At 48.2% G+C, this 27,552-nt stretch overlaps 4 protein-coding genes across 4 annotated transcripts; 3 read left to right on the top strand and 1 right to left on the bottom strand.

Annotated features, from left to right (window-relative positions):
• Positions 1-4,690: 4,690 nt before the first annotated feature.
• On the top strand, positions 4,691-8,666 carry LOC112892141. Its single transcript, XM_025959234.1, has 6 exons — positions 4,691-4,754; positions 6,269-6,659; positions 6,761-6,905; positions 6,993-7,112; positions 7,225-7,309; positions 8,321-8,666. Exons 2-6 carry the CDS (start codon positions 6,565-6,567, stop codon positions 8,488-8,490), a joined length of 615 nt encoding a protein of 204 aa, XP_025815019.1. The 5' UTR covers positions 4,691-4,754; positions 6,269-6,564; the 3' UTR covers positions 8,491-8,666.
• Positions 8,667-8,758: 92 nt separating this feature from the next.
• LOC112892142 (hydroxyproline O-galactosyltransferase GALT5-like) lies at positions 8,759-15,026 on the top strand. The gene is given in 14 exon segments (XM_025959235.1): positions 8,759-9,286; positions 9,534-9,613; positions 9,808-10,052; positions 10,148-10,968; positions 11,122-11,532; positions 11,624-11,770; positions 11,772-11,861; positions 11,962-11,979; positions 11,982-12,251; positions 12,330-12,458; positions 12,535-12,708; positions 13,928-13,931; positions 13,934-14,025; positions 14,274-15,026. Coding segments are annotated over 10 exon segments (1,329 nt in total). The 5' UTR covers positions 8,759-9,286; positions 9,534-9,613; positions 9,808-10,052; positions 10,148-10,968; positions 11,122-11,334; the 3' UTR covers positions 14,481-15,026.
• Positions 15,027-18,188: 3,162 nt separating this feature from the next.
• Positions 18,189-19,212, top strand: LOC112895322. The gene has a single exon (XM_025963270.1). It carries the CDS (start codon positions 18,283-18,285, stop codon positions 18,904-18,906), a length of 624 nt encoding a protein of 207 aa, XP_025819055.1. The 5' UTR covers positions 18,189-18,282; the 3' UTR covers positions 18,907-19,212.
• Positions 19,213-19,989: 777 nt separating this feature from the next.
• On the bottom strand, positions 19,990-23,872 carry LOC112894769. The gene is made up of 3 exons (XM_025962576.1): positions 21,951-23,872; positions 21,153-21,282; positions 19,990-20,773 (listed from the first exon to the last, which is right to left on the bottom strand). The coding sequence occupies exons 1-3, from the start codon at positions 23,718-23,720 to the stop codon at positions 20,085-20,087; spliced, it is 2,589 nt and encodes an 862-aa protein (XP_025818361.1). The 5' UTR covers positions 23,721-23,872; the 3' UTR covers positions 19,990-20,084.
• Positions 23,873-27,552: the final 3,680 nt, after the last annotated feature.

Genomic DNA, 27,552 nt, shown 5'->3' with positions numbered 1-27,552 from the left:
TGACGGCACCTTGCCTGTTACGGCACCAGAAGCAGCAGCCACGATAAGCTCGTTTTACACGAGAGGTAGATGCGAGCGGACACCGACGTAGTGTCGTCGATTGTTAACCAATTCAACTTCGACACGAGGTCGACACCTTAATGTCAACTTTCACCGTACCGGAGCTGCAACTGCACGAAGGCGAAGTATCCCGCTGTATGCCTGTATCGCAACAACGATATACAGAAAAAATATCAACAGAAACTGAAGACCGAACAATTGATATGTCAGCAACATGATTGAAGTGGATGTGCAGAGCACTAAACTCCAGGGTAAAACAATCACTGTCAGATGCGTGGATCATCAGAAAGGGCAAAGGTCACTGCAGTTGCCTACTCTCCGCAAAATTTAGCACTAGTGTCTTGCAACCCTATTTTACCTATGATGACATCTTGGCAGCGTCAGCTTTGCTCAGGTCCGAGTCTTCATAGTTAAGCAGCTTGTGCAGCGGGAGAACAAATGGTGCCAGCGACGCCAGCACGATGCAGAGTAGTGCTGCGATTCCAACCCACCAGCAAAAACTGGGATCCCAAGCATAAGTTCATCGCAGACTGCACAAAAGTTCAACGGTAACGCAGTGTTTAAAATGATACAACAGTTCTAAATGCAGATAGCATAGACGTAAACACATCAAAACAAACCTTAACAATAAGATTGATGATATGACAGTCACATCTCTGGTGCAAGAACGAGCTACTAACATAACCAGATAAGATAGGATTAAATTGATTAATAGCTCTAGTGTTAGCAAAGGCATTGTCTAATGTAACATAGAATATTTTATCAGTTAATTCAAAATCAGCAACAACAGGAGTAAGACGCTCAGCAATATTCTAAGACAGAGTAAGACGCTCAACAATATTCTAAGATATATCAATCAGTTTGAGACCTATGATCCTTTTCTATAATTGCCAATCAACGTTCACATAGTGAGCAGCCACACTAAGATAAACTTTCTTAGCATTGCCAGACCAAATATCACAAGTAAGAGCAACAGAGGATACAGATTAACATTCACATAGTAAGCAACCACATTAAGATAATCTTCCTTAGCACTGCCTGACCAGATATTAGAAGTAAGAGCAATAGAGGATACAGATTTCAAACTTTCAGCAAGCCGTGCACGACAATCATTAAAGTACTTAGCAAAATCTCTAGTAGTTGTTTGCCTAAAAACACGACAAAATCTAGAATTATGATAGGAATGTACTCTTCAAAAGCATCAGTTTCACTAATGAATAAAGGTAGATCAAGACGTGCAATCAACCTACACAAATGAGTACAAGCAACATTAGAACTATACTCCCAAGTGCGAATATAGCCATCAGGATTAAACTTAAGCTGAGATTGAGCCATGGCAGAACAACCTTTCAAAACAGGACATATAAGAATGTGCCTAACAAAGTGGCCAATACCATGGGTGAATTTACCAGTGAAATCTTTCTTGCAATGCCTATATTTAGCATCAGTTCGACATTCCTTACCCTCGATTACCTCATAGATCTCCTCAAAGTCCTTCCACGCCTTAGAGGTGGACGACCTTCTCTTTAAACTTCGTCGTTGAAATATTGAAACTTTAAACTCTTGTGCTTGTGGACAAATAAGACTCGTATTTGTGTAACATGTGTTGTGCCAAGTGAGATTTTTAATGTTGTAAGACTTAATTGAGTTTCTAGTGTGATCTTAGAACCTTATTGCTTTTGTGATGCTCATAACTTTTGACTTGGTGTTTGTTTATTTCCGCTTTATTGTTGTGATACATCTTGTCTCACGTTGATATTTATCACATGTTGCACCCTATGAATGCAATTATATAGAAGAAATCTTTCTTAATATGTGCAAATAGCATTTGAGGCTATTTTTTATTTATCTTGATAAATGCACATATCAAAGGGGAGTTCAACTTATATAATTGAATTCAAAATATTTTACTGAATTTATTGTGAGCTTTAATTGTGTTATCATCAATCACAAAAAAGGGAGATTGAAAATGCATTTGGCCCCCTAAGTGAGTTTTGGTATCGATGACATACAAAATTAAGTAGCTAATGAATTTATCAAGTTTTGGACAGATTAAAATTCAATGAAATAAAAAAGAAAAAGAAAAGATGCCAAATTCGCTTAAAGGATGGTGTAGGTCTTAAAATAGATCCTTACTTATTTTATATTTTGAATTTGATTTTAGAAAATACCGTACTATTAAGAGTGATGTGAATGGATAGCATCAAGATATCAAGGTGCTTATTTGAGATGCTAACCATCAAGAAGAGACACAAAATCACACACTTGTGCATCTAGTTTTCTATCTGTTTCAGTATGTGTCGGAAGTTCCGACACTTGTCGGAAGAAGCTGAATTCTTCCGAGAAGGGATCCTCGGTCAGCTGTTTTAAAATTGTCGGAAGTTCCGATTCTGTGTCAGAAGTTCCGACAATCACTTAACCAGTGCACTAACGGCTATTTTTTAGGGCTTGGGTATTTATACCCCCTCATCCCCCCTTCACTTGCTACTGATCTAACCCGAGACAAACACCTAAAAGAGTATTTAGTACTCCTCCCCAATCTCTTATTGAACTAAAGATTTGAGTTAGGGCTTGCGTGAGAGCAGGATTGAGGTTTGAGACTCAATCTTCTAAATGAAAGGGCAGCCAGATTCATCTTAAGAGCACTTGAAGCATCTTCATCCTTCGATTCATGTTTGTTACTCTTGAAACTTGCTTCTAAATGGTTTGGTGTCGCCCGTGGAGCGTTCTGTCGTGTATATGCGCCCCGGGAAGTTTGTATTACCCTATCCTTTGTGGATTTCATAGTAAGTGATTTAGTCTTTATTTGTGGTTGATTGAGTGATGTAAAGGGTCAGTGGAAGACCCGGCTCTTTGTGAGCTCCTCAATGGAGACATAGCTTCCTTAGTGAAACTGAATTTCGAAAATAAATCTCTTGTGTCTTGTAGTTATTGCATTTATTTAGTTCTTATTGACCTAAAGTTTATTTTATGCCGATCTACGTACTCGAGCTGTTGTGCTTGCAAAGATCACCTGTAGAAGTCTCCTAGTATCATTGTGCAACTTTTGATTCAATTAGGTTCTGCAGTTTCAAGTTTAATTTTGAATTTCGTATAAAAACTTTAGTTTTATCGAAAGTTCCGGTCCAGTGTCGGAAGTTCCGACCCGTCGTAACGTCCTACACAGTATCGGAAATTCCGACATATTTAATTCTTATCAAGAATTTTTTAGATTTTTGAGGTACACCTATCCACCCCACTCTAGACATCACCAAGATCCTTTCACTTCCCCGCCTTTCCCTTCTTCAATCCCCTTCATCAGCCACAGGAGAGGGAGAATAAGGATTGCCGGCGTCGGATCTGGCAGCGTCGAGGAGCGTCGGATCTGGCCGAGCCGCGGCTCGGGAGGCGGCGTGGGAGGCGAGGAGGACCATCGAGGAGTTAGATCCGGTGAGCAGAGGGGAGGAGAACATTAGTTCTAGGCTAGGAGAGGCGGAGGAGACGAGGGCAGCGGCGGATCTACACTAGCAACGGCGGCGAGACGAGGAAGGCAAAGAGGCTGCGGCCTGCGGGCGAGAGCGCGAGGGAGGCGAAGAGATCGCGGACGAGGAAGGAAGGGGGGCGGGGCGCTAGGGTTTCGGGGCGCGGCTCGGGAGGTGGTATGGGAGGCGAGGAGGATCACCGAGGAGCTAGATCCGACGAGCAGAGGGGAGGAGAAGGGAGGGGAACACCGAATCTAGGCGAGGTGAGGCGGAGGAGGCGAGGGCAGTGGCGGATCAACGCCGGCGATGACGGCGAGATGAGGGAGACAAAGAGACCACGATCCGCGGCGTGAGAACGGAATGGAGGCAAGGGCGCTAGGGTTTCAGGATCTGGCCAGCGCTCAGGCATTATTTCGCCGAGCCGTTAGGCTCCCGAACCTTAGAAGGCGTCTTGTGATCGGACCAGCCCACGTGCTGATCGGGCTGCGGCTTAAACATGCCGGATCGAGCCAACCTATGTGCCGACGAGTCGGCTCAGGCACGGCATGAGTCCCGTACCGGGCTGGCCCACGGCCTCGGGGCCGGATGGAAAACTATACCCCTCCCCGAGCGCCGCCCCCGAACTCTTCTTCCCCACGTTGCCCCGCCGCGCGCCCACCCCCGCCCCCCAACCCCCCCACCCCGCGACCCCTTCGCCCTCGAGACGCCGCCGTCGGCTCCGGCTCCTCCTGCCCGCATCCCCCGTGCTGCTTCGGTCCCCGCCCCCTCGCGCTTCTTCCTCGCGACCTCTTGGCCTCGCACACAACTACGACGCCAGCAACCCCTTCTGCTGCATCCTCACCGGTGAGAACCACCCGCTCCCTCTCCCTGTCCGGCTCTTTCCCCTTCTTTCTCCTTCTCCTTCTCCGCCCCCAACATTTTCAACAAACCCTAACCCTTGCTCGCGTTCTAGGTTTTCACGTGGTTCTTGGTGAAAGGCAAGATCCGTGAGGGGCTCGCAGAGGAGAATACCTACATCAATCGAATCAACAAGGCTTGGATCTGTAAGGGTATGGTTCTTCTTTCTGCTCTAGCCCTTTCATGTTTCCCTGTATATCAATGGAAGTGAAATCTGGCCAATGGTAGCAAAGATGTATACATGAGTTGTTCCCTGTTGTATCTTTCTTCAGTTTACAGCATCCGTTGGGGAGAAGAAGACCTGCATCTATTGGATTCAGGAGGAGGATCTGTTAGGTTTGTGTGTTCTTCCTCCCCCTTCCAGCCCTTTCATAAATGTTGATTAAAGTGGCCATCGAGTTACTCGATGTGTAAACTGGTGTCTGATTTTGTACATGTTTCTCTAGCTATGCATTTGCTTCAGTTTGTTATGACGGTAGCCTGTTTTTTTTTTGGCTAGACCAGGATGCAACTAGACAGTCTATACTGGTAGTTAAATTTTGTACCAGACTAATTTTCAGTGGAATAAGTAAACTCTTATGCCGGAAGAAATCGGAGCCACGGTAATAGCTCTGCCGTTTCTGCGTATCGTTAGCTGACGCGTGTACATGTACTTCTCTTTTTTACCGTGTGTGCTGTACATCTGCTCTTTACCTTTGGCACCGGGTGGGCTTCCATTGCGGTCTGCATTCATTTTGGGCCTCATTCTCATGGGCTATGCCTCCTGTGTGCATCGTCGGTGCCTGCTTAATATTTCCTTTGTCTGCTGCTGCCTCAGAAGCTAATCTTGCTACTCCTTTGTTGTTTGTTGGGCTTAAATTGCATTTTTTTTGCAATGAGGCTTAAATTACATATATATACACATTAGCCTCAATTTGCACTCCATTCTGGACACCTGTCGCCATAGCACGTGGCTAAGCAACATAAGCACAGCAACATCAGCCGGTGAAAGCTTAAAATTAACATGCGGCAGCAACATGGGCTAAGATAGTAGTTTCTGCATGCATGCTTAACAAGCCCATGGGTTATCCTACATGTTTAACAAGCCCAAGGTTTCTGTCTGTGTGCATGTTTTGCAAATCTATTTTCATCAATTTGGAAATGTACTCTTTATTAAAGTTGCATGCTTTGATAGCATTCATGAATTCCAAAAAAATGTTGTCATGAGAGCTTAAATGTTGTCATGATGAATTTCACTTTTTCTAGGAAAAAAAATGACTGCAACATAATAAGCACGGGAACAAACTACACAACAAAGAAGGCCCAATTAAGAACCACACTACTCTGAATTATCAACACAACACCAGTGTAAATAAAAAAAGCATACAAGAAATTTGAGCAACGCTGCACCAGTGCGGCTCCATCCACGGGCGCGGCCACGCGCGCTTCCCTACCTAGTATATGATGTGCTTGTCTGTGTCCCATGCTTTCTGCCTATCACATATCCATGTTAATATTTCTGGCAATGACTCTAGCCCGCCCGCGCCGGTGGGGTGGGGGAGGGGCTGGGCGGCAGCCCGGGGAAGAAGATGATCTCGCTCATGGGCCGCTCCGCTTGATGGGCCGTCCGTTCAGGTGAAGCGATACGCAGCCGCACCCAGTTCGCCACTGCTCCTTTGCGGCCATTGCATTTGCGAGATGATGCTGTCTTGCGATTCTGCCCAACTCCTCTTCTATTGGATGATGAACTGTTTTCTCCATGATGATTTGTTAATCTGCAGTCCTAAATAAAAAATGCATCTGCTTTTTTATATATATATACAGAGAGAGAGAGAGAGAACATGCAATCATCGCTCTTTGTTTCTTTTCAGAGGAACGTCCAGTCACGACATTCGACACTTAACCGCAAGTTCGCGCGCAAAGCCGCAAACAGATCACAGGCGCCAAGTATGTCGGCCGAATAAAATTTTGTAGGAAAAGGCCCAACCCCACAAATTGGACTGCTCGTAACATGGACCCAATAACAGCCTGTTTCCAACTTTGAAGGTCCATCTAGCCTCCTCAAGGCCGCCGTCCACTCCTCTCCCAGGTCCCGAGTGCCCCGAGTCCGGACGCTTCTCTCTATCCAGCTCATCTCCGATGGCCGTTGTCGCATAGAGCCATCGGCATGCCATCTCCGCGGCGGCCGCTCGCCTCACCATGCCGCGGCCGGGTCATCCTCCTCGTCCCGGCGCTGCTGCTGCTATCCTCCGCTGCGCGCAGGTCCGCCCCTCGTCCCCCCCCCCCTCTCCCCCCCACACACCTTGATCCGCTCCGCTTCCCTGTTCCACTCCCTCCTGACCGCACCGTGCGTTCCCCTGCAGCGCGGAGGAATCGACGAGGGTGCTTAGCGTCGGCAAGGAGCTGGTGGGCGAGACGATGGCGCTATGCCACGGCCGGCGGGTCTACAGGGTCGACGGGCTGCGGCCGTCCGCGTGGTACGAAGTCAAGATCTCCTACCCGGCCTCCGTATGATCTGTGCCCTTCACGTGAGAGACAAACGAAATTGCAGCACATTCATGTCCTTAACGGCTCTGTTTGTGCCTGTATCTGTAGATACCGTCCAGCTTTTCGATTCGGCTCGTGGACGATCCTAAAGATGCCGATAGGAGCAGCAAGAACAGGAGGCTGCTCAACACGGAGAAGATAATTTTCAAGGCTGAGGGTAGCAGCCCGGTTAGTGTTGATCAGTCATCAACCAATGAGCTGTATTTGTTGCTTGCCTGCAGAATCTCAATGGCATGCCTTGGTGTGGTGATTCTTGACAGCTGTATGTCATTGATTTCAGGTTTATGTTCTTGTCACTGTGGAGCCGGAGGGTGTGGTGGCCAAGCCAAATGTGCCGGAGAGAGCACTCGTGCTTTTTAACATTGGTATGGAATTAGTGTTTCACTATAATTCATTTCAGACGTCTTTTAGGAATGACGATGTGATTAGTCAAAACCTGTTAGAACCTTTAGCATGTATATGTGTATGAGCGGAAAAATATGCATCATTTTACTCCTGAAGATAGTATTGGATGAATCAGGCTCTGTAATTTGGTTATTCCTGCGCAAATCCATAGGAATAATTAGTGGTTTGAACAGCATCATGCATTTCCTAAGTTGGTTCATCAGTGCTCTATGCTTGTAATTACACTGTTTATCCTGGAACTGAAAGCTTTGCAAAGATTACTTGGAATCATATTAGGCTTGGATGCTTGATGCATGACTTAAATTTGGAAAGCTAAGTTTCTTCCTACTTAGCTAAGACAAGGCAGGTTTCAGCACACTAACTTAATACTACAGTACTACCTAACAGCTTCAACTTTTGTTTCTGGACTTCCCTAATTCATTGATCTGAATTCCTTTTTCGCATTCTCTCATTGGTCCTAGTCCTACTAGTGGGTACTTTATGATTGAGTGGTTGGGGTGTTCTAACTGAATTTTCATGAATTTCTGCTGTCCGCATTTACTAAAATACTAAGCATCCGGCATCCACTTGTTTTCAGTTCGACATTATTAGTAGTCATTCTAAAATATCTAAGGACAAGTTTGCAATTTGCCAGTACACACCCTTGCAACCTCGGTCGTTTGTTCCCAGTAAATTTTCAGACTAGAATCAATCAGTGGGCTTGTGCTGCACCTTTCTGATGGATTAATGAATGGCTCTTTCACGTATTCAGTTATTTCTGACGGCAAATTGTCTACTGTCCTCTTTATGATTGCCTTTAGAGATTCCTGTAAGAGCTTCCATCTATCAAGTACCATATTCGCGTTCTGAAAAATGACACAGATGGATGTAGTCTTCTCATGCTTCTGTTTCTACGGGCTTTTATGATGCAACCATGCAACTGCCTAAACAACTCACTCGATGAAATCCTGTATATTTGAATTTTTGTGCAGTCTGCGATGAACTTATGCTTGGGATCCCAGTTTTTGCCTGGTGGGTTGGAATCGCAGCACTACTCTGCATCATGCTGGCGTCGCTGGCACCACTTGTTCTCCCGCTGCACAAGCTCCTCAACTATGAAGGCTTGGACCTGAGCAAAGCTGATGCCGCGAAGATGTCATGATAGGTGAAATAGGGTTGCAAGACTCTCGTGCTCAATTTTGCAGAGAGTAGGCAACTGTAGATGATCCATGCATCTGACAGTGATTGTTGTACCCTGGAGTTTAGTGCTCTACACATCCACTCCAATCCTGTAGCTGACATATCAATTGTTAATCTCTACTACTAAAAAGACTAAAAGGGCGATAGTCTGTTGCGTGCACCGTCGCCCCCTCGCGCTAATCGTCCCGCCGCTAAACAATCTCGGCCGCGTGAAAGTCATGGATCACCTCTCGCTTAAACGCACGCATTCAACATCCTGACGATCCCCGCGGCACCTACCTTCGCCCGCCGCCTCCCGCACGCCAATCCCTAGCCCTCGCCGATCGCGCCCTCGCCCAGCGCACGCCGCTCGCCGCCATACCCGCCTCGTCCGACTCCGGCCTCCCCGACGAGCGCGGGTCGCCGGCTCTCCGCTGCTCCGCTGTCGACGCACCGTCCCCTCGCGCCGCCGCCCCCCACGCTTCGCCGCGGACGCGCGGTGCCGGCGGCCTCACCCACGCGGCTCCGTCGAGTCCAGAGCGCCGTCCTCCATCCCCGCCGCCGTCTTCACCGGGTCTGCTGCCTCCATCCTCGCTGCCATCTCGGGTCGGCACCGCCGTCCTCGCGGACCGCCACACCGCCATCATCCCCGCCGAATCCAGAGCGGCATGCGGCGCTCGGCCCGCGAGAAGGACTGGACGCGCCCCCGCCGCTGGAGCTCGAGACCAGGCCGCGAGGACATCGACGGTGCTCATCCTCACGACATCCCAGGATCACAAGTGAGCTCTTCATCATCTCCTCTATCCGTTTTGCCTATTTGCAACAAAATCCATCGCGAGCTGCTTAGTTTTGCAAATCTGAACAACCATCCTTGTCTTGTGCTTGTGCATGCCATGCGTTCGATGAAATGCACCAGTGAAATGTGAAATGATAGAAGCCAATGGCGGTAAACAGTATATCGTATCCCTGCCTTGCCTTGATTCCTCTCTTCTGCTGTCTCATTGATATTAATTGCAATTTGATCAGAATAGATTGATTGGAGTAGAGAAAAAGAGATATATACAGGAGTATTTTCAGACAGCAAGGAACCCATATCTGATTCAAAGGTACACTCTGCAGAATCCTCCGTTCAGATTTCAATGACCATTCGTAATTATTTCATATATCCTCTAATTCTGTATGTGCCTCTGAATTTAAAGGTGGGAGGTTTGGGTAAATTAGTGATGATTAGATTTGGCAGTTAAGAATCTTATGATGTTGTTCGATCCGAGGGAGTAACTACGAAGCCTGCTTGTTTCAGGGGCTCTACAGCGACAACCCTTTTGTTAGTTCAAAAAATAAAACCAAATCCTAAGTGCCAAACAACACGTCTGCAACTCCGACCACTTGTTCACATCCTCCCTGCATATTTGCAATGGCTCTCCGTGCATAGGAAGCACCTTCAGTATGAGCACTCGTCTCAACACAAGCCTTTGAAGCTAGGGAAAGTTCTTTGAGATGATCAGAATCCTCTCCAGCCTTCAGAATTTGTTTGAGTAGATTCAGGTCATCTTCTTGTGCTAAGTCACACAATGCAACATTATATAGACATTCTCTTTTATTATTTAACACACCAGGTAACAGTTCTTCAAATTGTACAGCCAGTGGAATTAGCTGGCCTGACATGGCCAGTGCAAAAGTAAGGTGATGCATCACAGAGAGATTCCGCACAGTCCTCATGAGATTGAACTTCCCCAACAAAATCATCAAAAGAAGAATAGCCTCTTCCATATTGTTGCGAGCTACAAATGAACCACCCAACTGAGAATGGAGATTTGAAGATTTCTTTTGTATCCTTCCATTATGTCACAATGTTGATTGGGTGTTGCTTGGTTTATTTTGTTGGGAATTAGTCTTCATTTTCTTATTGTCTTCGCCTAACTGTTGCTGGAATTAGGACTCTGCTTTAGAAAACCACACCCAAACAGTTTTTACACTAGACTTTGAATACTTGGGAACGCTGGAAATAATTTTCTTCCAGTTATTATTTTTGTAGCTAACATGCTTTAGCCCTTCTCATTTTTCTTTCATGTCCTCCTCATACATGTAAGCAGACTGGTGAAATATTTTATTTGTGCTGGAACTTGCATGGGACACAATTTTTCAAAAACACCTACCAAATGTTACATCTCTGATCCTTCATTTCAGGCAACTAACAGAAGAGCATGGGTGTGTGAAATTTCCAACTACAGAACTATGGCCTAGATTCTAAAATATTTTTTGCATGCCATGGAGGTGTTCACAGAGGCAGCCGGGCCGGAGTGCACCTTTGTTGGTCAGCAGGCGCCACGAAGACTTATGGGGCCTAATCTATATCCGCGGTTGGAGAGGGGATGACCATGAATGAAGGCGTTCACTAAGGTGGCCAGGCCGGAGTGCATCGCTCGGGCAAGAGGCGCTGCTAAAGTTCACAGGATTCAAAGTACGTATCCATTCACATCATGTTCTTTTTGTATTTTAGAAATTCCATCGTGCTTCATTGGTGATGGATGTAGCTATTAGTTATTCGATAGTGTTAAGGCTGTTTCGTAATGGTACTGGTGCTTCATTGGTGATGGAAGGGAGTATCTTGCAGCTGTGGTACAGTGAAATTGACATAAGCATAAACAGCTGTAGAAAGGAATTCAAATGAGCTCTCCATGCTACAGGAACCAAAAAGATTTTAAGGGAAGTCTAAACTTCCATTGCTCATAGGCATTTTACTGTATTTCTCTGGAATGATACACCAATATGCAAAACATTAAATAAAACTAAGATCACGCTGCTCAAGGAGGGGGAAGAGCTGATCATGGTGTCACAGTTCATGATGGAGCTGCAAGGGCTCAAGACGGTGGACAGCGAGGATCCTCCCAGAATTCTCCACTTCAACCCCCGCCTCCGCGGCGACTGGAGTGGCAAGCCGGTGATCGAGCAGAACACCTGCTACCGCATGCAGTGGGGCACTCCCCTTCGCTGCGAGGGCTGGAGGTCCCGTGCCGACGAGGAAGACTGGTCTGCACACACCACTGTCACCAGATAAAATATTGTTTAGTTATCGATTAAATTGCTCAAGGATTTGGTTTTCATTGAATTGCTCTGCAGTTGATGGGTTGGTGAAGTGTGAGAAGTGGATTCAGGATGACGAAGGCCGGTCTGAGGAGTCAAAAACGTCATGGTGGCTGAACCGGCTCATTGGGCGCACAAAGACTGTCCCAATTGATTGGTCATACCCATTCGTGGAGAACCCACCTGTTTGTTCTTGCACTCACCACTGGATCGGAAGGTTACCATGTGAATGTTGATGGACGTCATGTGACATCATTTCCATACTGCACTGTGAGTGGCTCAAACTTGTCTATGAAGTGGGGAATGGAATGAAATATTGATGGTGGCGTTTGACACTGTTGTTAACTTTTGTCTCTGGTGGTGCTGGCAGGGGTTTGTGCTTAAGGATGCGCTACTGGCTTATCATTGAATGGGGACCTTGATGTGCAATCAGTGTTTGCGGGGATTTTGCCCACTACACATCCTATCTTTTCTCCACAGAAGCACCTAGAGATGTTACCCAGTTGGCAGGCCCCTCCCCTCCCAGACGAACCAGTTGAGATTTTCATTGGTATCCTGTCAGCGGGCAACCATTTTGCTGAGCGTATGGCTGCGAGAAAGACATGGATGTCTGCTGCCCAGAAGTCATGGAATGTTGTGGCCCGGTTTTTTGTTGCCCTGGTAGATCTTGAAGACCAAACTTCAGTACTCTGTTTTTTTTTGGTATGTAATTGAGCTCAGTAATTTTCTTTTCTACAGCATGGAAGAAATGAAATTAATGTGGAGCTGAAAAAGGAGGCTGAGTTTTTTGGGGACATTGTTATTGTGCCATTCATGGACAGCTACGATTTGGTGGTTCTGAAGACGATTGCCATATGCGAGTATGGGGTAAGTCTAAGAGCTTTCTTTCTTCAAAATTTGCTACTATGAAGTCGCTGCAAGACACTTGAACTTGTCCTTTCAGGTCCATGTTGTATCTGCTAGATACATAATGAAGTGTGATGATGATACTTTTGTTAGACTTGAATCAGTAATGGCTCAAGTGAAGAAAATCCGGAGCGGTGAAAGTCTCTATATAGGGAACATGAATTATCACCACAAGCCATTGCGTGATGGGAAATGGGCTGTTACATATGAGGTAAACTTGATATTTGATTCCATAATAGCCTCATATGCCATTTTTCCTTTCATCGATCGAAGATGTCTGGGTCACTACCCTTAGCGAACTGTTCGATACAGGGTATTTGGTCCATCTGGGTATTAAACGACATTAGCAATCAAACTTGTTTCCCCACTATGGTGTAAATTTTTCATGAAACCTTGTGAGTGGTAAAAGGTTGATTCATGGTACCTTGATGTCAAATTTACCGAATCTTTCTCCTGTTTGGAGAAATCATGTAAGGATTCAATTACTTAAAACATATGACATAACTGAATGAGAATGATGCTATGCTACATGAGTCGATGTTGCTCATTACTAGCTGGATTAACTATTAAATTAGCTCCATAAGTCAAAACTGTCTAACAAATTATCATTCCGCATGGAACTAAAGGACTTCTGTCAAATTTGTTCCCTGTAAATGTCTTTGTGCTGCTGGCGTCTAGTTTTTCTGTTCTTTTTTGGTCTGAAGAGCCCTGGGGGTTGACTTTTGTCTTACATGCACTGAGGAAATTGTAGCCTTGAATCTTCTAAACTTCAAAATCAATTTACAGTTTTGATCTGTAATCAGAAGCTTGTTTCATTGATAAAATACAAAATTATTATCTTGCATTGCAAACACATAAACTCGTGTTGCAGAGATTGGCTTGTATGCATATATTTAAATAATCACTTAAAAGATCGTTTTTGTTACTCTATGTAGCTTCTGCTCATATCCACCCAGTGTTGATATACATGCTAATTATATGACAGTTATGTAATATTTTCTTAACTTGGTCGTATCTCCATTCAATGTAATAAAAATGAAACATGAGCTTGCCTACATTTAATCTTTGTAGGTAAAAGTTTACAATAACGGATGTAGTTGTTTGTTGCTTTCGCTATTGCACTACTACAGATGGCTTTATTGCTTTGTTGAATCAGTATGTACAAAGATAAGATATCTTAACCTCAGACGTGATCGTGCAACATTTGATCTCGTAGTAAGAGTCACTTTAATATCATACTTGTACTAGTAATACAACTCTTCACATATGCAATCAGGCTGAGTTTAGTTATCAATTAGCAAAGCAGTATACTCTACCTCACTTGACTGCGCGGACTCAGTATGTCAGTGGAAAAAATCGATGGAATGCCCTGAAGTTCCGCATTGAATGCATGCATTTTCTAATCTATGCTTATCTTCTTTGCTTTACAGGAATGGATTATCCAATCTATGCAATTGGTCCTGGATATGTTATATCTTCTGATATTGCAGATGCCATTCTGTCAGAATTTTTAAACCATAAATTAAGGGTAGCTCAGTTGATTGCTTCCGGTATGCATTTTATAACACTAATAGCGGCCCATATGGTAGCTGGTTTTCAACAATTTGCATGCTTAAGAATAACTGGGTACCTGTTGGATCATATTTCCCTCCAAAAGTTCATAAACAAACTACCAACTGATTACCCTGGTACTATAGCTGGACCGTGGGTTTGTAAGCAAATAGGCAGGACATAATGGTTTGGGCAAGAATCTAAATTTCATTTCTTTCTATGCAGCTTTTCAAAATGGAGGATGTGAGCATGGGCATGTGGGTTGAGCGGTTCAACAGCACCAGACCGGTTAAATACGTCCACAGCATCAAATTTTGTCAATTTGGATGCATAGATGATTATTACACTGCACGCTACCAATCACCGAGGCAGATGTTATGTTTGTGGGACAAGCTGCAGGCTGGTAAAGCACGATGTTGCACTATGAGATAGCAATAGTGGATGTGTTGGTACTTGAGCATTTTTGTGGTAGTAGCACCCATCTATATTCGCGGAGAAGTTGATATCCTGGAAGACCCCAAGATTCAAGAATATTACTGATGGTAAATTAAGCCCTCCAGATGACTAACAAATGGCCATTTAATGGTATTTTTGGTAATAGCTGACCAGGCTGTGTTTCAGCTGGAAACAAGGGAATGGACACAAGAGCCTGTAACGCCTTTAGCCTCTGGTGCTCGTTTTAATCATATAGACGAAGTTCTGTGGGCAGTATGAGCGCTGCTATAGGACTTCATTTGTAAATGTGGAGGGTAGAAATCTTAGTCAAGTTACTGGCTTACTGCTGCTTTTGGTACGATTGGCTGTGGTTGCAATCATAAACAACCCAGCTGGTACATACAGTTGAGCGATCTTGGTAGTGTACAAGAATTTTGCTGTGCATTCTCTTTAACATGGTCCTAAATTGTGACTTGATTTAGCAGGCGGGCTTTGACATTATCTCGCCGTTCACGACTTACGCTATATGACGATGTTTTATCAGCAACTATTTCCTTGGATATTAGTTTTATGCGATGTCAGCATATGTAGGCCTACTTACTCGTAAAGAAATATCTATTTACCTATGACCTTTTCCATTCTGGACGCTTAAAAATATTCTTTACAGAATTTAAAGCAGATTCGGGGATAAACGTGTGCGTTATGCGAAAATCTAGTTTCATTAATGCAAAACAAATTCTAGCGACATACTCCAAGCTTGAAGAGGCCCAACGATAGCTACAGGCCCAATCCTAAGGCTAACGCTACTCCCCGATCCAGTCGGTCGCCATCGCCCATCGGTGTGATCTGCCCCGGCTACCTGCGCCCGGCCAGGCCCGCGGTCACGTTCTGCTGGTTCCTGCTACTTGCTACTCGTGCACGTGGTCATCATGCGGATCAACGGTCCTAGCCGTGTGCTAATCACGGACCGGCCGGCAAAAAGGCCTACGCGGTATACGAGCGCCGTGACAAGGCCGCTTGGCGGAGCTACACGAACGCGTACGCCGCCGCGGCCACTGGGGCGCAGTTACGCGCGCGCCACCCGGGGACGAGTAGATCAGCGCTTGCTAAACATGAATGCGCCGAGACCACGCGAGCGTGTACTCCGATCCCTTGAGGGAAACGATAAAGGCATGCGAGTCGCGATCTGCTACAGGAGTACGCCGAATCACCACCATCTCCGGATCTAACCCAAAAAAATACCATTTGAATGCGAATTAACCCCGATACCGGTAGCCATTAACGAGCTGATGAGTCGAAAAGGACTAGTGCTGAAAGGCGCACCACGGTACCACTCCTACATTACTCTGCTGAGTGCTGCCTGCTAGTATAACTTCGGTGTACGCACGAACACGATCCAGCGGCAGGCAGCGGCTGCACAGGAGCCGCGCCGCTGCGTCCGCACCACCATAAAACCCCCCACTAGTCAAAACTCTAGCCGACGCAGCTGCCCGATCCCTGGCGTCATTTCTAATGCTGTTAGGATAATATTTTATTCTTGCTCGATCTCTATCGACGAGCTAAACTGCTACTACGAGCGTATTCGGCGAGGCTCCGGCTCCTTCTCCGGCTCCGATTTCTCTGTTAGAACGGCTTCTTTAAAATCGTTTTGAAAAATATTTAGCAAAATAGCTATACACTACCTGTCATGAATAGATTCAAGAGAAGAAACCGATTGGAGTTATATTTTGTGATTCCACCACCACAGTGGAAGCCGTTTTGAACTTTATCGACAGTTTCTTGCATTGAGCCGCTCCAAAACTACCCCTTCGGCGGTGCTTCGGCTGGAGCGGGTCTTGGAGTTAATTTCTAAGCCACACCAAAGGGGCTCTACTTCTCGAAGGTTTAAGGGGTGTTTCTGTGTTTGGTTACCAGGATTAAACTTTAGTCCTTATTACATCGAATCTTCAGATGCTGATTAGAATAATAAAATATGAGATAATTATAAAACTAATTACATAGGTGGACACTAATTCACGAGATGGATCTATTAAGCCTAGTTAATCCATCACTAGCATATATTTACTGTAGCACTACACTGTCAAATTATGAACTAATTATGCTAAATAGATTCGTCTCACAAATTAGCCTCCATTTATGCAATTAGTTTTATAATTAGTCTATTTTTAATATTTCGTGATAGGGTTGAAGTTTAGGGGCTAAACTTTCTCTAAACTTTAGCCATGTCACGTCAAAAAGAATTTTATCATTTACAAGCATTAAATAAAGTCTAATTACGCAGAACCCCTAGACTAATTTGCGAGACGAATCTAATGAGTATATTAATCCATAATTAGCAGATAATTATTGTAGCAAATCATAAACTAATTAGACCCATTAAATTTATCTCATAAATTATATTTAATACTTTTAAACAGCAAGATTGTCTTACCGGAAACCTTGGGAACGGAACTTTAGTCCGTGGACCCAACACCCGTGGTATAACCGACCGAGCACGGCACTAATGACCCCCGTTGCCCGAAATGAATGCCGAATCTACCAAAACCGCTGGGGAACCAGGAGAAATACTGTCCTGGGGGGATCATGGCGTCAGGTGGCCGCGTCAGGCCCCCGCTGGGTAGAAAGAAACACTGCGACTGCGGAAACACTCATCCGCGCGCTCACGCGCCGAGCCCCTGCGCAGCGCGGTGCCAACCAACAGTGGAGGCTGTGTGCGTCGCGGGGGAAGGAACGTGACGCCGGCGTGAATGGCATGGGGGTGCCTGGCTCTCAGGCTCGGAAAGGAAGTGCAGCAGGCGGCCAGGCGCCAAGGCAGGCAACGGGGCAACGGCTAGCTCGGTTTTGAAGTCGGGAAAGGGCCCGGCCGCCAGCTCAGAGCACGGCACGGACGGCTCGGCCTCGCCACTGATCCGACAAGACCACCGACCTCGGCGACCGCTTTCCAGCTGCGAACCCCACCACTCCACCACGCCAGTTCAGTCGAGCGCGCGGGCCGCGGGGTGGCGCGGCACCGCGCGCGCCCCTGGCCTGGCCCGGCCTATTATTCCCCGATCCAGTCGGTCGCCATCGGTGTGATCTGCCCCGGCTACCTGCGGCCGGCCAGGACCGGGACCGCGCCCACGACGCGGCGGTCAGTTACGCCGCCGCGACGATCCGTCGGCTCCTGCGACTACGTATTACTCGTGTACTGTACTTGCTCCGGCGACGTGCTCCGTGTAATAATCATCATGCGAACCAAAGACCTCAACCGGAACGCCGTGGCAACTGGGGGCAGTCCCGGAACGAGTAGATCGGTGCTTGCTGAACATGAATGCGCCGAGAGCACGCGAGAATGTACTCCGACCCCTTGAGATAAAAGATAAAGGCATACGAATCGCGATCTGCTACAGGAGTACACCGAGCCACCACCGGCGCGCAAACCTCGGGGGTCGTCTGCTAACAATCACTGCTCACTACTACTGTCTGAGCCAGCAAAGAGCAAGCCTATAGTGGAGTGGGGTAGGAGTGGTACACTAGTTAGTGGTAGCAGCAGCAGCACTCCTACATTACTCTGCTGAGTGCTGCCTGCTGGTATAACTTTGGTGTACGCACGAACACGATCCAGCGGCAGGCAGCGGCTGCACAGGAGCCGTGCCGCTGCGCCCGCAGCCCCACCACCATAAAACCCCCCACCACCCGCAGCAACCAACTCGACCGCCGCCCCGCCTCCCCCTCCCGGCATTTGAATGTGAGAAAGAGAGGGAAACCGCCCAGCCCAGCCGGCGAGTACCCCCAGCTATCCGCCGCCGCCGCTCCGGCCATGCCGAGGTCCTCCTCCAGCCCCGGCTCCAGGCCGATCCTGGGCCGGGCGATGGCCACCATCCTGGCGCTGCCGCTGACCCCGATCTCCAAGGCCAAGTGCGGCCTGCTCCTCTTCAAGAAGCGCGCGTCCGCCGCGGCCAGGCGCCGCTGCTACAAGCCGTTCCGCCACTACAACTACGCGTACGTGGGCGAGTACCAGTTCTCGCCCTCCCGCTCCCCGCTCCTCCCGGGCCCGCCCCCCGGCGTCACGGCCTGGCGGAGGGCCGCCGCCAAGAGGCGCCGGGGCAGGGCCAGGATGATCCTCGCGTCGCTATTCTGCGGCGGCGACGAGGTGGACGTCGCCGTGCTGGACGGGCTGGCGCGCCGGGCCGGCGCCGGCGACGATGCGCGGTCGGACAGGGAGCAGCTCGTGCTCGCCCCGGCTCTTGAGTGGGGGCGCGACGACGGCGACGCCTACGCCTGCGACGACGACGAGGAGGAGGAGGAGGAGCAGGAGGTGGTGGACTACGGGGAAGAGGGGGAGGACGAGGAGGTCGACGGCCGCGCCGAGCGCTTCATCCAGCGGTTCTACGCCGAGATGAGGCTGCAGAGGCAGAGGTCTCTCGCCCAACGCCTGCTCTAGACGACCCCCTCGGCTTGCTGGTTCCTTCTGCATCGGGTAGAATCAATCAATTGATCGTCGCTGCTATCTTAGCTGCAGTTGGGTTAATCTCTTCTTGTCGTGCGTCGTTCGTTCGTGTTACCGTCGTTTTGTCATCAGGTGTGAGTTTGTTGTCGGAGCTGTCTGTTGGGGGAGAGATTCTTCTCCCCTGCTGTAGCTCTACTTTTTTCCTGTAATCCATGTGTCTCAATTTTCGTTTCTGTAGTGTTTTGAGTTTGTATACAATTACAGATCATGCGTGCTAGTATATGTTTTTGTTCCCACAAATGTTATTTTCTGCTTCAAATTTGTGTTCATGGGTTCTTTATTTTGGAATCGGAATTTGGAAAGGAGCGGCCGGAGTAGGTGCCAGAGCAAATCATGGAAACTGGAAAGAGATCAATCAACATATATAATGTGGGGATAACCAGTCAAAGAACAATTTAAGGTCAAGTGTCTTGTATCCGGGATAAATTAAGCTGGTCGAGGAAGGCCTTTTGACAAAACACTGCTTCGAGAACTGGCGCTGATTTGTTCTCTAATTCTTGCCTGTTTCCTGCCAAGTTATCCTCCACCTGACCTGACATGACAGTTGACAAGCTGTACAGGTCCAGGAAGGTGGGGCATTCAGGCATTCTGATTTTGAATTCCCTTGGTTGTACTGAGATCCAGTTGCGGTTCAATCAGTGGCAAACTGGTGTTTCATTTACAAATTCACCATGCCAAAAGGTGGATCATTTGGATCTTGGTTTAACTGAGATTCAGAGTGGGATCCTAGAGAAGAACATGTGTTAACGTTGACAAACTAACGGTCACCCAAGTCATGCTTTACACTAGATCCAGCAAAAGGTGCCTTTTCCGCCATACACAACAAAATGTACCCTGGTGTACAATGCCATCAGTTGGGTAAGAAAAGATTCCGACGAAAAGGCCACAAAGCGTAAAAACAGGAGACACTCTTAAGCTTTAGCACGTTTCCAGGAAAACAACGCCCCCGGGAGGGGGGGGGGGGGGGGGGGGGTCCTTCAACCTTACATGACCCTGTACAAAATTTACTGCAGAAAATTACAAACAAATCCGCAGTATCTTTATTATCCATAATCATGCGAGCGGAAGTCCAAACATGTCAATATCTCACATAAAGCTGTCAATAGGTTGTTTCACCATAGGTCGAGTGCAAACTCACCAACAAGCGCCTCAAGAATGTCATTCTCGATGGCAATGCTGATGTCAAATGCTTCAACCAGACTTGCATCCCACCTGGCAGTCACTTGGTCCACTTCTTTGTCAGAAACTTGTCTAAGAGCAGTCCCACTTGATTCCCTCCAATTGCCGATATCTTCCAATACTTGGCACTTCAACAGATCTTTGCTCAAACTGCTCGGCAATCTCAGCCAAGCCTTGTACCCACATTTACCAAAATTGCAGAATTTTGAATCCAATGATTCAACAATGCAGTCAAACAGGAAGTTGGTATGTTGATATTTCTTATCTTCAGCAAGATCAGAATACTCTCCTCCATCATACATATCCATAGCATTTTCCAGCATCTCAATGATGAAAGGATGGATGCTACTGCCCAAAAGCAGTTCGGCATTTGAAATAGCTGCTTCTCCGATGATGCGGAGCCTGGACTTTAAGAATTTAGAATCAGGTGCAAGAAAATTCTGTGAACATGATAACTTGTCGTTGTCATTAAGAGTTTCTTCAGCATCAGTTTTCCTTGTGTTCGAGAAGAAAGCATCAGTTTTCCTTGTATCAATTGACATTGCTAAATTGATGATGTCAGACTCCAAATTAAACAGGTCTTCCATCTTGTTCTCAGTTGACACAAATAAGTCTTTACCCTCTGAAAGAAAGGAGAAGATAGAGTTCATCAATAAATACATGCGCAAAATTTACAGGCTCAATCCATTCTGCCACGCAACATAACTCAGAGCAGCCAATTATTTTTTGCTAGACATGAAGAACTGTAGGCCAGTTAACATTCTGACTAACAATAACTAAGAATTCATGCCTTGGCATGGTTGCATGTTAATTTTCTTAATTGTTGAGCATTGACAAACATGGCAAAGCAGCATTCAAGACATGCTACACCAGTCAGTTTTGTGCTGGGCAGAATTTGGTTTCTCATTTGAGATTTCAGCAGTAATTTGATAACTCCAAGCACTGAGCAAACATATAATAGAATTGTCTACTATAAAAGTCAAGGTAAGAGAAATGTTTACCATTCTTTTCAACTGGACTTCCTAAAGAAGAAGCATCATTGGAGAAGGATGCTTCAAGGACTGATGTTGGACTTGGCTGGTTGGGCTCATTGTTCACTGATGTAGCAGAAGAATCAACATCTTGTTCATTCTGTGCACAGAATGAAGGACTAGTAGTTAGTACAAAAAAACTGTACAAAATTGTTCTGAAGTTACCAATTTAGTAAGTAGTTAATTAAGTAAATTTAACGGCTCTCTAGACTAAGCACAACTTTGTTGATGAAGAAAGCATGAAAAACTGTGGACTTTGTTAAGAGTAAGGAATGCAAGTGGATGCAGATGAATAATTCATTTCCACAAAATGATTTCCAATGCATCTGACAACTGTCCAAGATACATCAAAGAATGGTTCATAATGATGACAGATTTCTGCATAAGAAATATTTTTTAATTTTTTGTACAAGTCCAAAAAATTTCAATGTCAATTATTGCATAAGAGTGCATGCAGAACAGTTGTATAATAAGGTGTATAGATAGCATCCACTGATAACCTTAGTACCTTACAACATAGGGATATCATAGACTACAAGTTACTAGAGCAATATTAACCATTATACAAGGTGATTAGTGTAACACTACACGCACTAAAACTATACACCATGCATTTACTAACCAAATTGGAAAAGAAATTACATGAATAAAAATACAATTACGGATGATCATGGTCGACAAAAGTAGCATTTATTACAGGAAGAACAATCAGAAGCTCTGAAATAAGATGGGACAACAATAAAGAAGGATCCCAGCATCTGAACTGACCTGATAACACTTCTGGAAATCAGGTGATTGATCATTGGAGAATATATAACATGATCGATCGATGCAGTCAATATTTCCACTGCCTCCATTGCATCTTAAGGGTATTGATGCATCTGAGTAGTTGCTACTTTTGGAGATTGAAGTGTTCATGTCACTAGTAAGTGCGGAAATGAGCTCTTGCAGCATAGTTGCCGTCAATTTCTCTGAAGGGTCGTCACTTGATGTAAACTCATTCCTGTCAGACAAGCCAAGCTCATTCATTTTTGCTTTCAACAGCCTGCTAAATTCATCTTTCTCAGAAGTAGCCATAACAGAAGGTGAGGCTTCCACATATTTGGTATCTGGAGTCGGCATTTGAACATGAGTTGTATCGTGTGCTAGTCTACTTGGGCACCCACTCTTCAACTCATTGATGCGCGGCGAAGCTCTGGCCACTGGTTTTGTGGATGATCTAGAAGTAAATGCAACTGCATTTCTGCCATCCCTGTTACTGGCTACTGTATCACGCCCCACCTTCCGTGATCCCCTTTTTGGCCCTGATCCACTGCTTGAAATCCTGCTTGTGGATGCTAATCCACTTCGGTTGATCCCATCTCTGCGGGTGGTGTTCCCTTGTTTGGTGATCGAACCCATGTGCTCTCTTCTTGGACCAGAACCACTTTGTGGTACTCTCCTACCAGCAGATACCAATTCACGAGCACACCCAACTTGGCGCATCGATTCTGCCAAGCTTCCAGAGTTGGCACCACCTGAAACATCCGGCCGAGTGGGTGTTGCTCGTTTGCGCAACCTCTCAGCTCCAGTTTGAACGGCAGCAGCACTCGATCTAACCCTGGCACAAGTGCGTACTACCTCATTTCTTACTTTACTCTCCTTGTGCTTGGCATCCATAGCAAAGCTGCGCTTGCTGATGTTTGCATCAGCAAAATCCATTCTTGGCAACACTACTGTACTGGTACTGATTTCCACATTGGCAGCATTATTGTCTATGGAGCGCTGCTCGTGCCTACGCAAGACAGCAGCGCTGTCACAACCTGTCTCCGCCGGGAGAACAGGAGGCTGCACCTGTACCCGTGTAGAGGTAGAAGGCGTCAACAGGCTCTCAGAGCTAGACAGGAAGTCGTCGCCCACGTCCGAGCCTTGAAGCAAGGCGCCGGAGTGGCCTTCCCTGCGGTGCTGCGGGGAAGAGCAGGCGTACGCGAGGGCCATCCTGGCGCTCGCCCGCGAGCTGGCGCGCGCGCCCTGCTCCAACAGCTTCGCCGCCGCCGCGTGCACGATCCGGGCCCGCGCCGGCAGGTCGGCCCCGTGGTGGCTCCTCGCCGTCGTCTGCGCGGGCGCAGGCGCAGGCGCGGGCGGGCGCAGGCTCCGGCTAGTAGGCGTAGGCAGCACCAGCACCACCGCGGAGTCGTCGCCGTCCGGGCGCGACGCCTCCACCTTCCTCTGCTTCTGCGGCCTCGGGGCCGCCGCGGCGGCGGGCCAGGACTCGAGGCCCATGAGGCGCGCGACGACGCCCGGGGCGGCCCCATCGGCCGCGCCGGCGGCCTGGTGCGGCGACGCGGGCGGCGGCGGGGCGGGCGGAGGCCCCGGGCACGGGAGCCTGCGCGGGGAGGAGCGGAGCGAGCAGGGGAGGAGGCGGCGCGGGGAGAAGAGCCTGCGCTTGCGCGCGAGGCGGCGGTGCCAGTCGAGGAGGTGGAAGAGCACGCCGCCCGCGCAGCCGCCGCCGGGGAATGGCGACGGCCGCTTCTCCACTATGGCGAGGCTGCTGCTCATCCCTCCTCCTCGCTCTCACGGTCTCACCTGCTGCCGCCAACTCGGCCACTGGTCTCCGTGCCACCGTGCCAGGGCGTGCCGCTTCGGGCCCCCGCCCTTTTACCGACCCGTGCTTCGATCCGGGAGTTGAAATGGGGTAGGGTAGCTGGCACGCAACGGCGGCTAGCTCTCCTCCTCCACCTCGGCACGCGCCGCGAGGGGGAAGGAAGGTCCAGCGAGGCAGCAGGATCGGAGCGTGGGCCCACTTGTCAGCGTGGGAGAAGGTGGCGACGAGGTGTGCTCGCGGAGGCAGGGGCAGGAGATGACAGGTGGGCTCCGGATAGCGCGGGCCCGGGTGGCGGTGGGAGGAGGTAGCGTGGGCGTGGCGCGGAAAGGGAGAACGCGTCGCGAGGCGAGGAAGCCAAGCGAGCAAGCGAGCAGGCACGCAGTTTTTTCCTCACGCGCAGGTCAGCACGGCAAGCGAGGCGGAGGAGGAAGAAGGACCAGCGGTTCTGGGACTGGGAGGACGATGGCCGATGGGCATGGGGCAAGGGAACGGAAGGGTCGTGTGCGCGCGCAGCCGAGTTCAGCACGGTAAAAATGGGCGACGGCTACGGTGGGGCGTGTAATAAACAGGCTAACAGCTGACAGATCGGGCTTCACCGCAGGCCTCGTGCAAGAAGTTGGAGTTGGGAGGCGGCAGCGGTCTTCACCGCAGGCCACCGGACGATGCGATGGCACAACTATGGCAGCCTTCCTCGACCCGCAGCCGCTGGCCTTCTTTGTGCTAGCCGGAGGAGCGGCGGCGGTCGTCTTCTGGTCAAAGCTGCTAATAAGATAATGGATTAATTGGATTTGTGCGATCACAATTATCGTAATTATCGTAGTTCGGAGATATATCATTATTATATTCGTCGTATTGTAAACTTCTCATTACAATTTCACATTCCTTGGATACGTAACATTACTTAACCCTTCAACATATTTATAAAAATATCTGGATCAAAATGCCCTCGTCTTCTTGCTCTCTCGTTCCCTCTCTCCTTTCTCCCCCATCGGCCTGAGCACGCTTGCTATCCGATGATGCTCCGCCTCATCCAAGCTGCCCCGGTACGCGACGCCTGCAGCATGGAACACCTCCTGCGCGTCGCGGTACTGGCCCGCGGCCACCGCAACGCCGCCACCGCAGGTCCGATCCTGTGGCCGCGCCGGCGGACGCCGCCGCGCTGCTATGGCCCGCAGTCGTGGCCCACGCTGCCGTTTCGCGCGGAGGACTGAGATGGGAGGAGAGGATGGCCTCAATGCTGTCCGTGGCTGCCGTGCCATTGTCGGCCACGAGCCGGGCGGCCAGCGCCGCCCCCGCGGGTGCGTCGCACGCGGCGCGGCGCGACGCGGAGGCAATGGCGCAGAGCGCTGAGGACCAAGGAGCCTCTCGCGCACCTGGTTTGAAGGGTCTTCAAGCGAAGGAGATGGCCGGATGGTGCTCGTCGGTGTGGGGGCGTCGATTGCGGCGGTAGCGAGCATGGCGGGTGGAAAACTGACGATTCTCGGCGAGGTGGTGCTTGTGGGCTCGGTGTGGAGGGGTTGATGGTGGAGCTGGGAAGGTAGAGAGGGTGTGGGTGGAGGCGATTTGAAATCCTTGGAGTATGGCCGGCGGCGAAGCTTTAGCTGCAGCAATGGCGGCCGGAAATCATTCAATTTCCGGTGGAGAGGTGGACGGAGGGGGCTCAGATTTGCTTGTAGAGGTGTGAGAGTGTGTGGCGCAGCTACTGGTGGATAGAATCAAAGAACGGTGGAGTGGTGAGGCAGTTTTGGGGAGGAGATGCGAGAGGAAGAAGGCGAGGGTACTTTGGTCCAGATATTTTTATAAATATATCGAGAAGGTAAATAATGATATGATTTGAAGAAATATAAAAATTAAAATGATACATGATAAATAATAATAGAATATCTTCAAACTACGATAATTATAATGGCACATATCTAATTATACGACCGTATTATCCACACGGCCGCTAGTGGAGAAATTCGTGGCTTTTCCATTTTCTTTTTTGAATAATTGCTTTTCCATTTTCCTTTCAAGATTATTTGGAGAAGGTAGTGGCCAGCAAAAGCTCCATGCTTCAACAACATCAGTACTAAAATTCCGCGTTCCGCAAAGCAACAAAAGTTGAGGGAGCCCAAAAGGAAAAAGAAAGAAAACAGATCCATCCATCAATGGGCGGAAAAGGTCCGTGTCGGAGTCGGACCACCGACGGGGGTGAAACAGTGAAAAACTCGTCGGTGTCTCCATGGCTGTCACGACATAGTCGTGCAAAATCATGGCGCTGCGAGCCACTGTGTTTTCCGTGCGTGATGACGACGAGGACGTAATGGCGACGGGATACGGACAGACGGGGAAGGTGAGGGCCGGGCACGGGCAGGAGGTAGGCGTCGTGGCGAGACGAGCCGAGCTCATCCCTCCGCGTGCGCAGTTGCGCATGGCCGACGCCCCCGACGGATCTCTTCGCGAGCGAGACCGATCCCAGCCACAGGTTCACAGCACTGGCGACGGCCGAAGGTGGTAGGTAGCCCGTAGCCAGATGGGGAAGAAGGGGGAGCCAGGGAGGGAGGTGGGAACGGACAAGTCGGGCAGGTGACAACACACCCTTGCGCGTCCTTTTCCTCGGCTCTGACACTCGTGTCCGCGCCGGTGGCAGGCAGGGGCACTAGCCCGTGCCGCGTGGATTAGTCAAAGGGGGCCGCTCGTCGAGAACGAGAAGCGATGCCGTGATGCGGACGCCGCCTGGGCCACGGGCCAACAGTGCCGGCCTGCCGCACCGACGCCGTGTCGCCGGCCCCGCCGGCACGCATCAGCAGATCAGCTCTCGCAGCGATGAAGCGATGCGTGGGTTCAAGCGGCAGCGGGTTTGCGGCTTCAGCAAGCAAATGTTTCGCGGTGGTGTAGACATAGAAGACCACATGTAGACATCTACACGGAGCCGTACGCCCGTATGAGATCCGAAGCATTGCGTTTAATCAGTTGCTGCCACGAGGCGGTACCACGTGAGCAGCCACGTAAGGAATCAACTAACCAGCTTCTCTATTCTGTGTCATGCACGCAAGGAGATGAGTGTTTTCCATAGTTACTAGGGTTGATGAGCTTCCGGCTAAGGACATATTTGAAACACACAAAAAGAAAACAGAGGAATAGGGAAAAAAAACAGAGGAATACAATTGAAGCATAGTTGCCAGGCATGTAGCAACTTTAGTTTAAGGGTACCATATTATTCAGCACCATCGATACCGCTGCCATGAGATTCTGTTCCTTTATGAAGGTACCTGTCTTCTTCTATTCCTGTTCTGCAAATGATGTCAATAAAAGCTCATTCTGCACACCTGTTTTAAGACATGGAGCTCTCTGGCTTGTTGATGGGCACATATCATAAGAGAAAGATGAGTTCCTTAATGTAAATTTATTTTTCGATTTCTTTGGGTAACCACCACACCAAATATGAGCATGATATGCTTCCTCTGTGGCCATTCATGTTATGGTAGCATATTTCATCTAAACACACTGGCTATTCATCTGTTGCAATGCGTAAGCAGTGTGAACAGTCACGCTGGTAATTCTTTCCATGCTTCTTCCTAGAAGTAATGGTAATCATATTGCAATGACGCTTTGTTCATCCTGATAGAACATTCTGGAAGCAATCAGCAAAAATTATAGAAAGATACAATTACTTGTTTCTACCACGTTATCACCTTGATCAATTTGTTAAGCGTGAGTTGGGAAGATGCATAACTAACCCCATCCGTATACAGAAATGTTTTCAATGGAAATTTCTTAACCAGAAATTATTCTAATCTTTTA

This window comes from Panicum hallii, chromosome 5 (genome assembly GCF_002211085.1).
Source record: "Panicum hallii strain FIL2 chromosome 5, PHallii_v3.1, whole genome shotgun sequence".
Classification (NCBI taxonomy): Eukaryota; Viridiplantae; Streptophyta; class Magnoliopsida; order Poales; family Poaceae; genus Panicum; species Panicum hallii.
The sequence above is the reverse complement of the archived record's forward strand: the minus strand, read 5'-3'. Positions and strand labels throughout refer to the sequence as shown.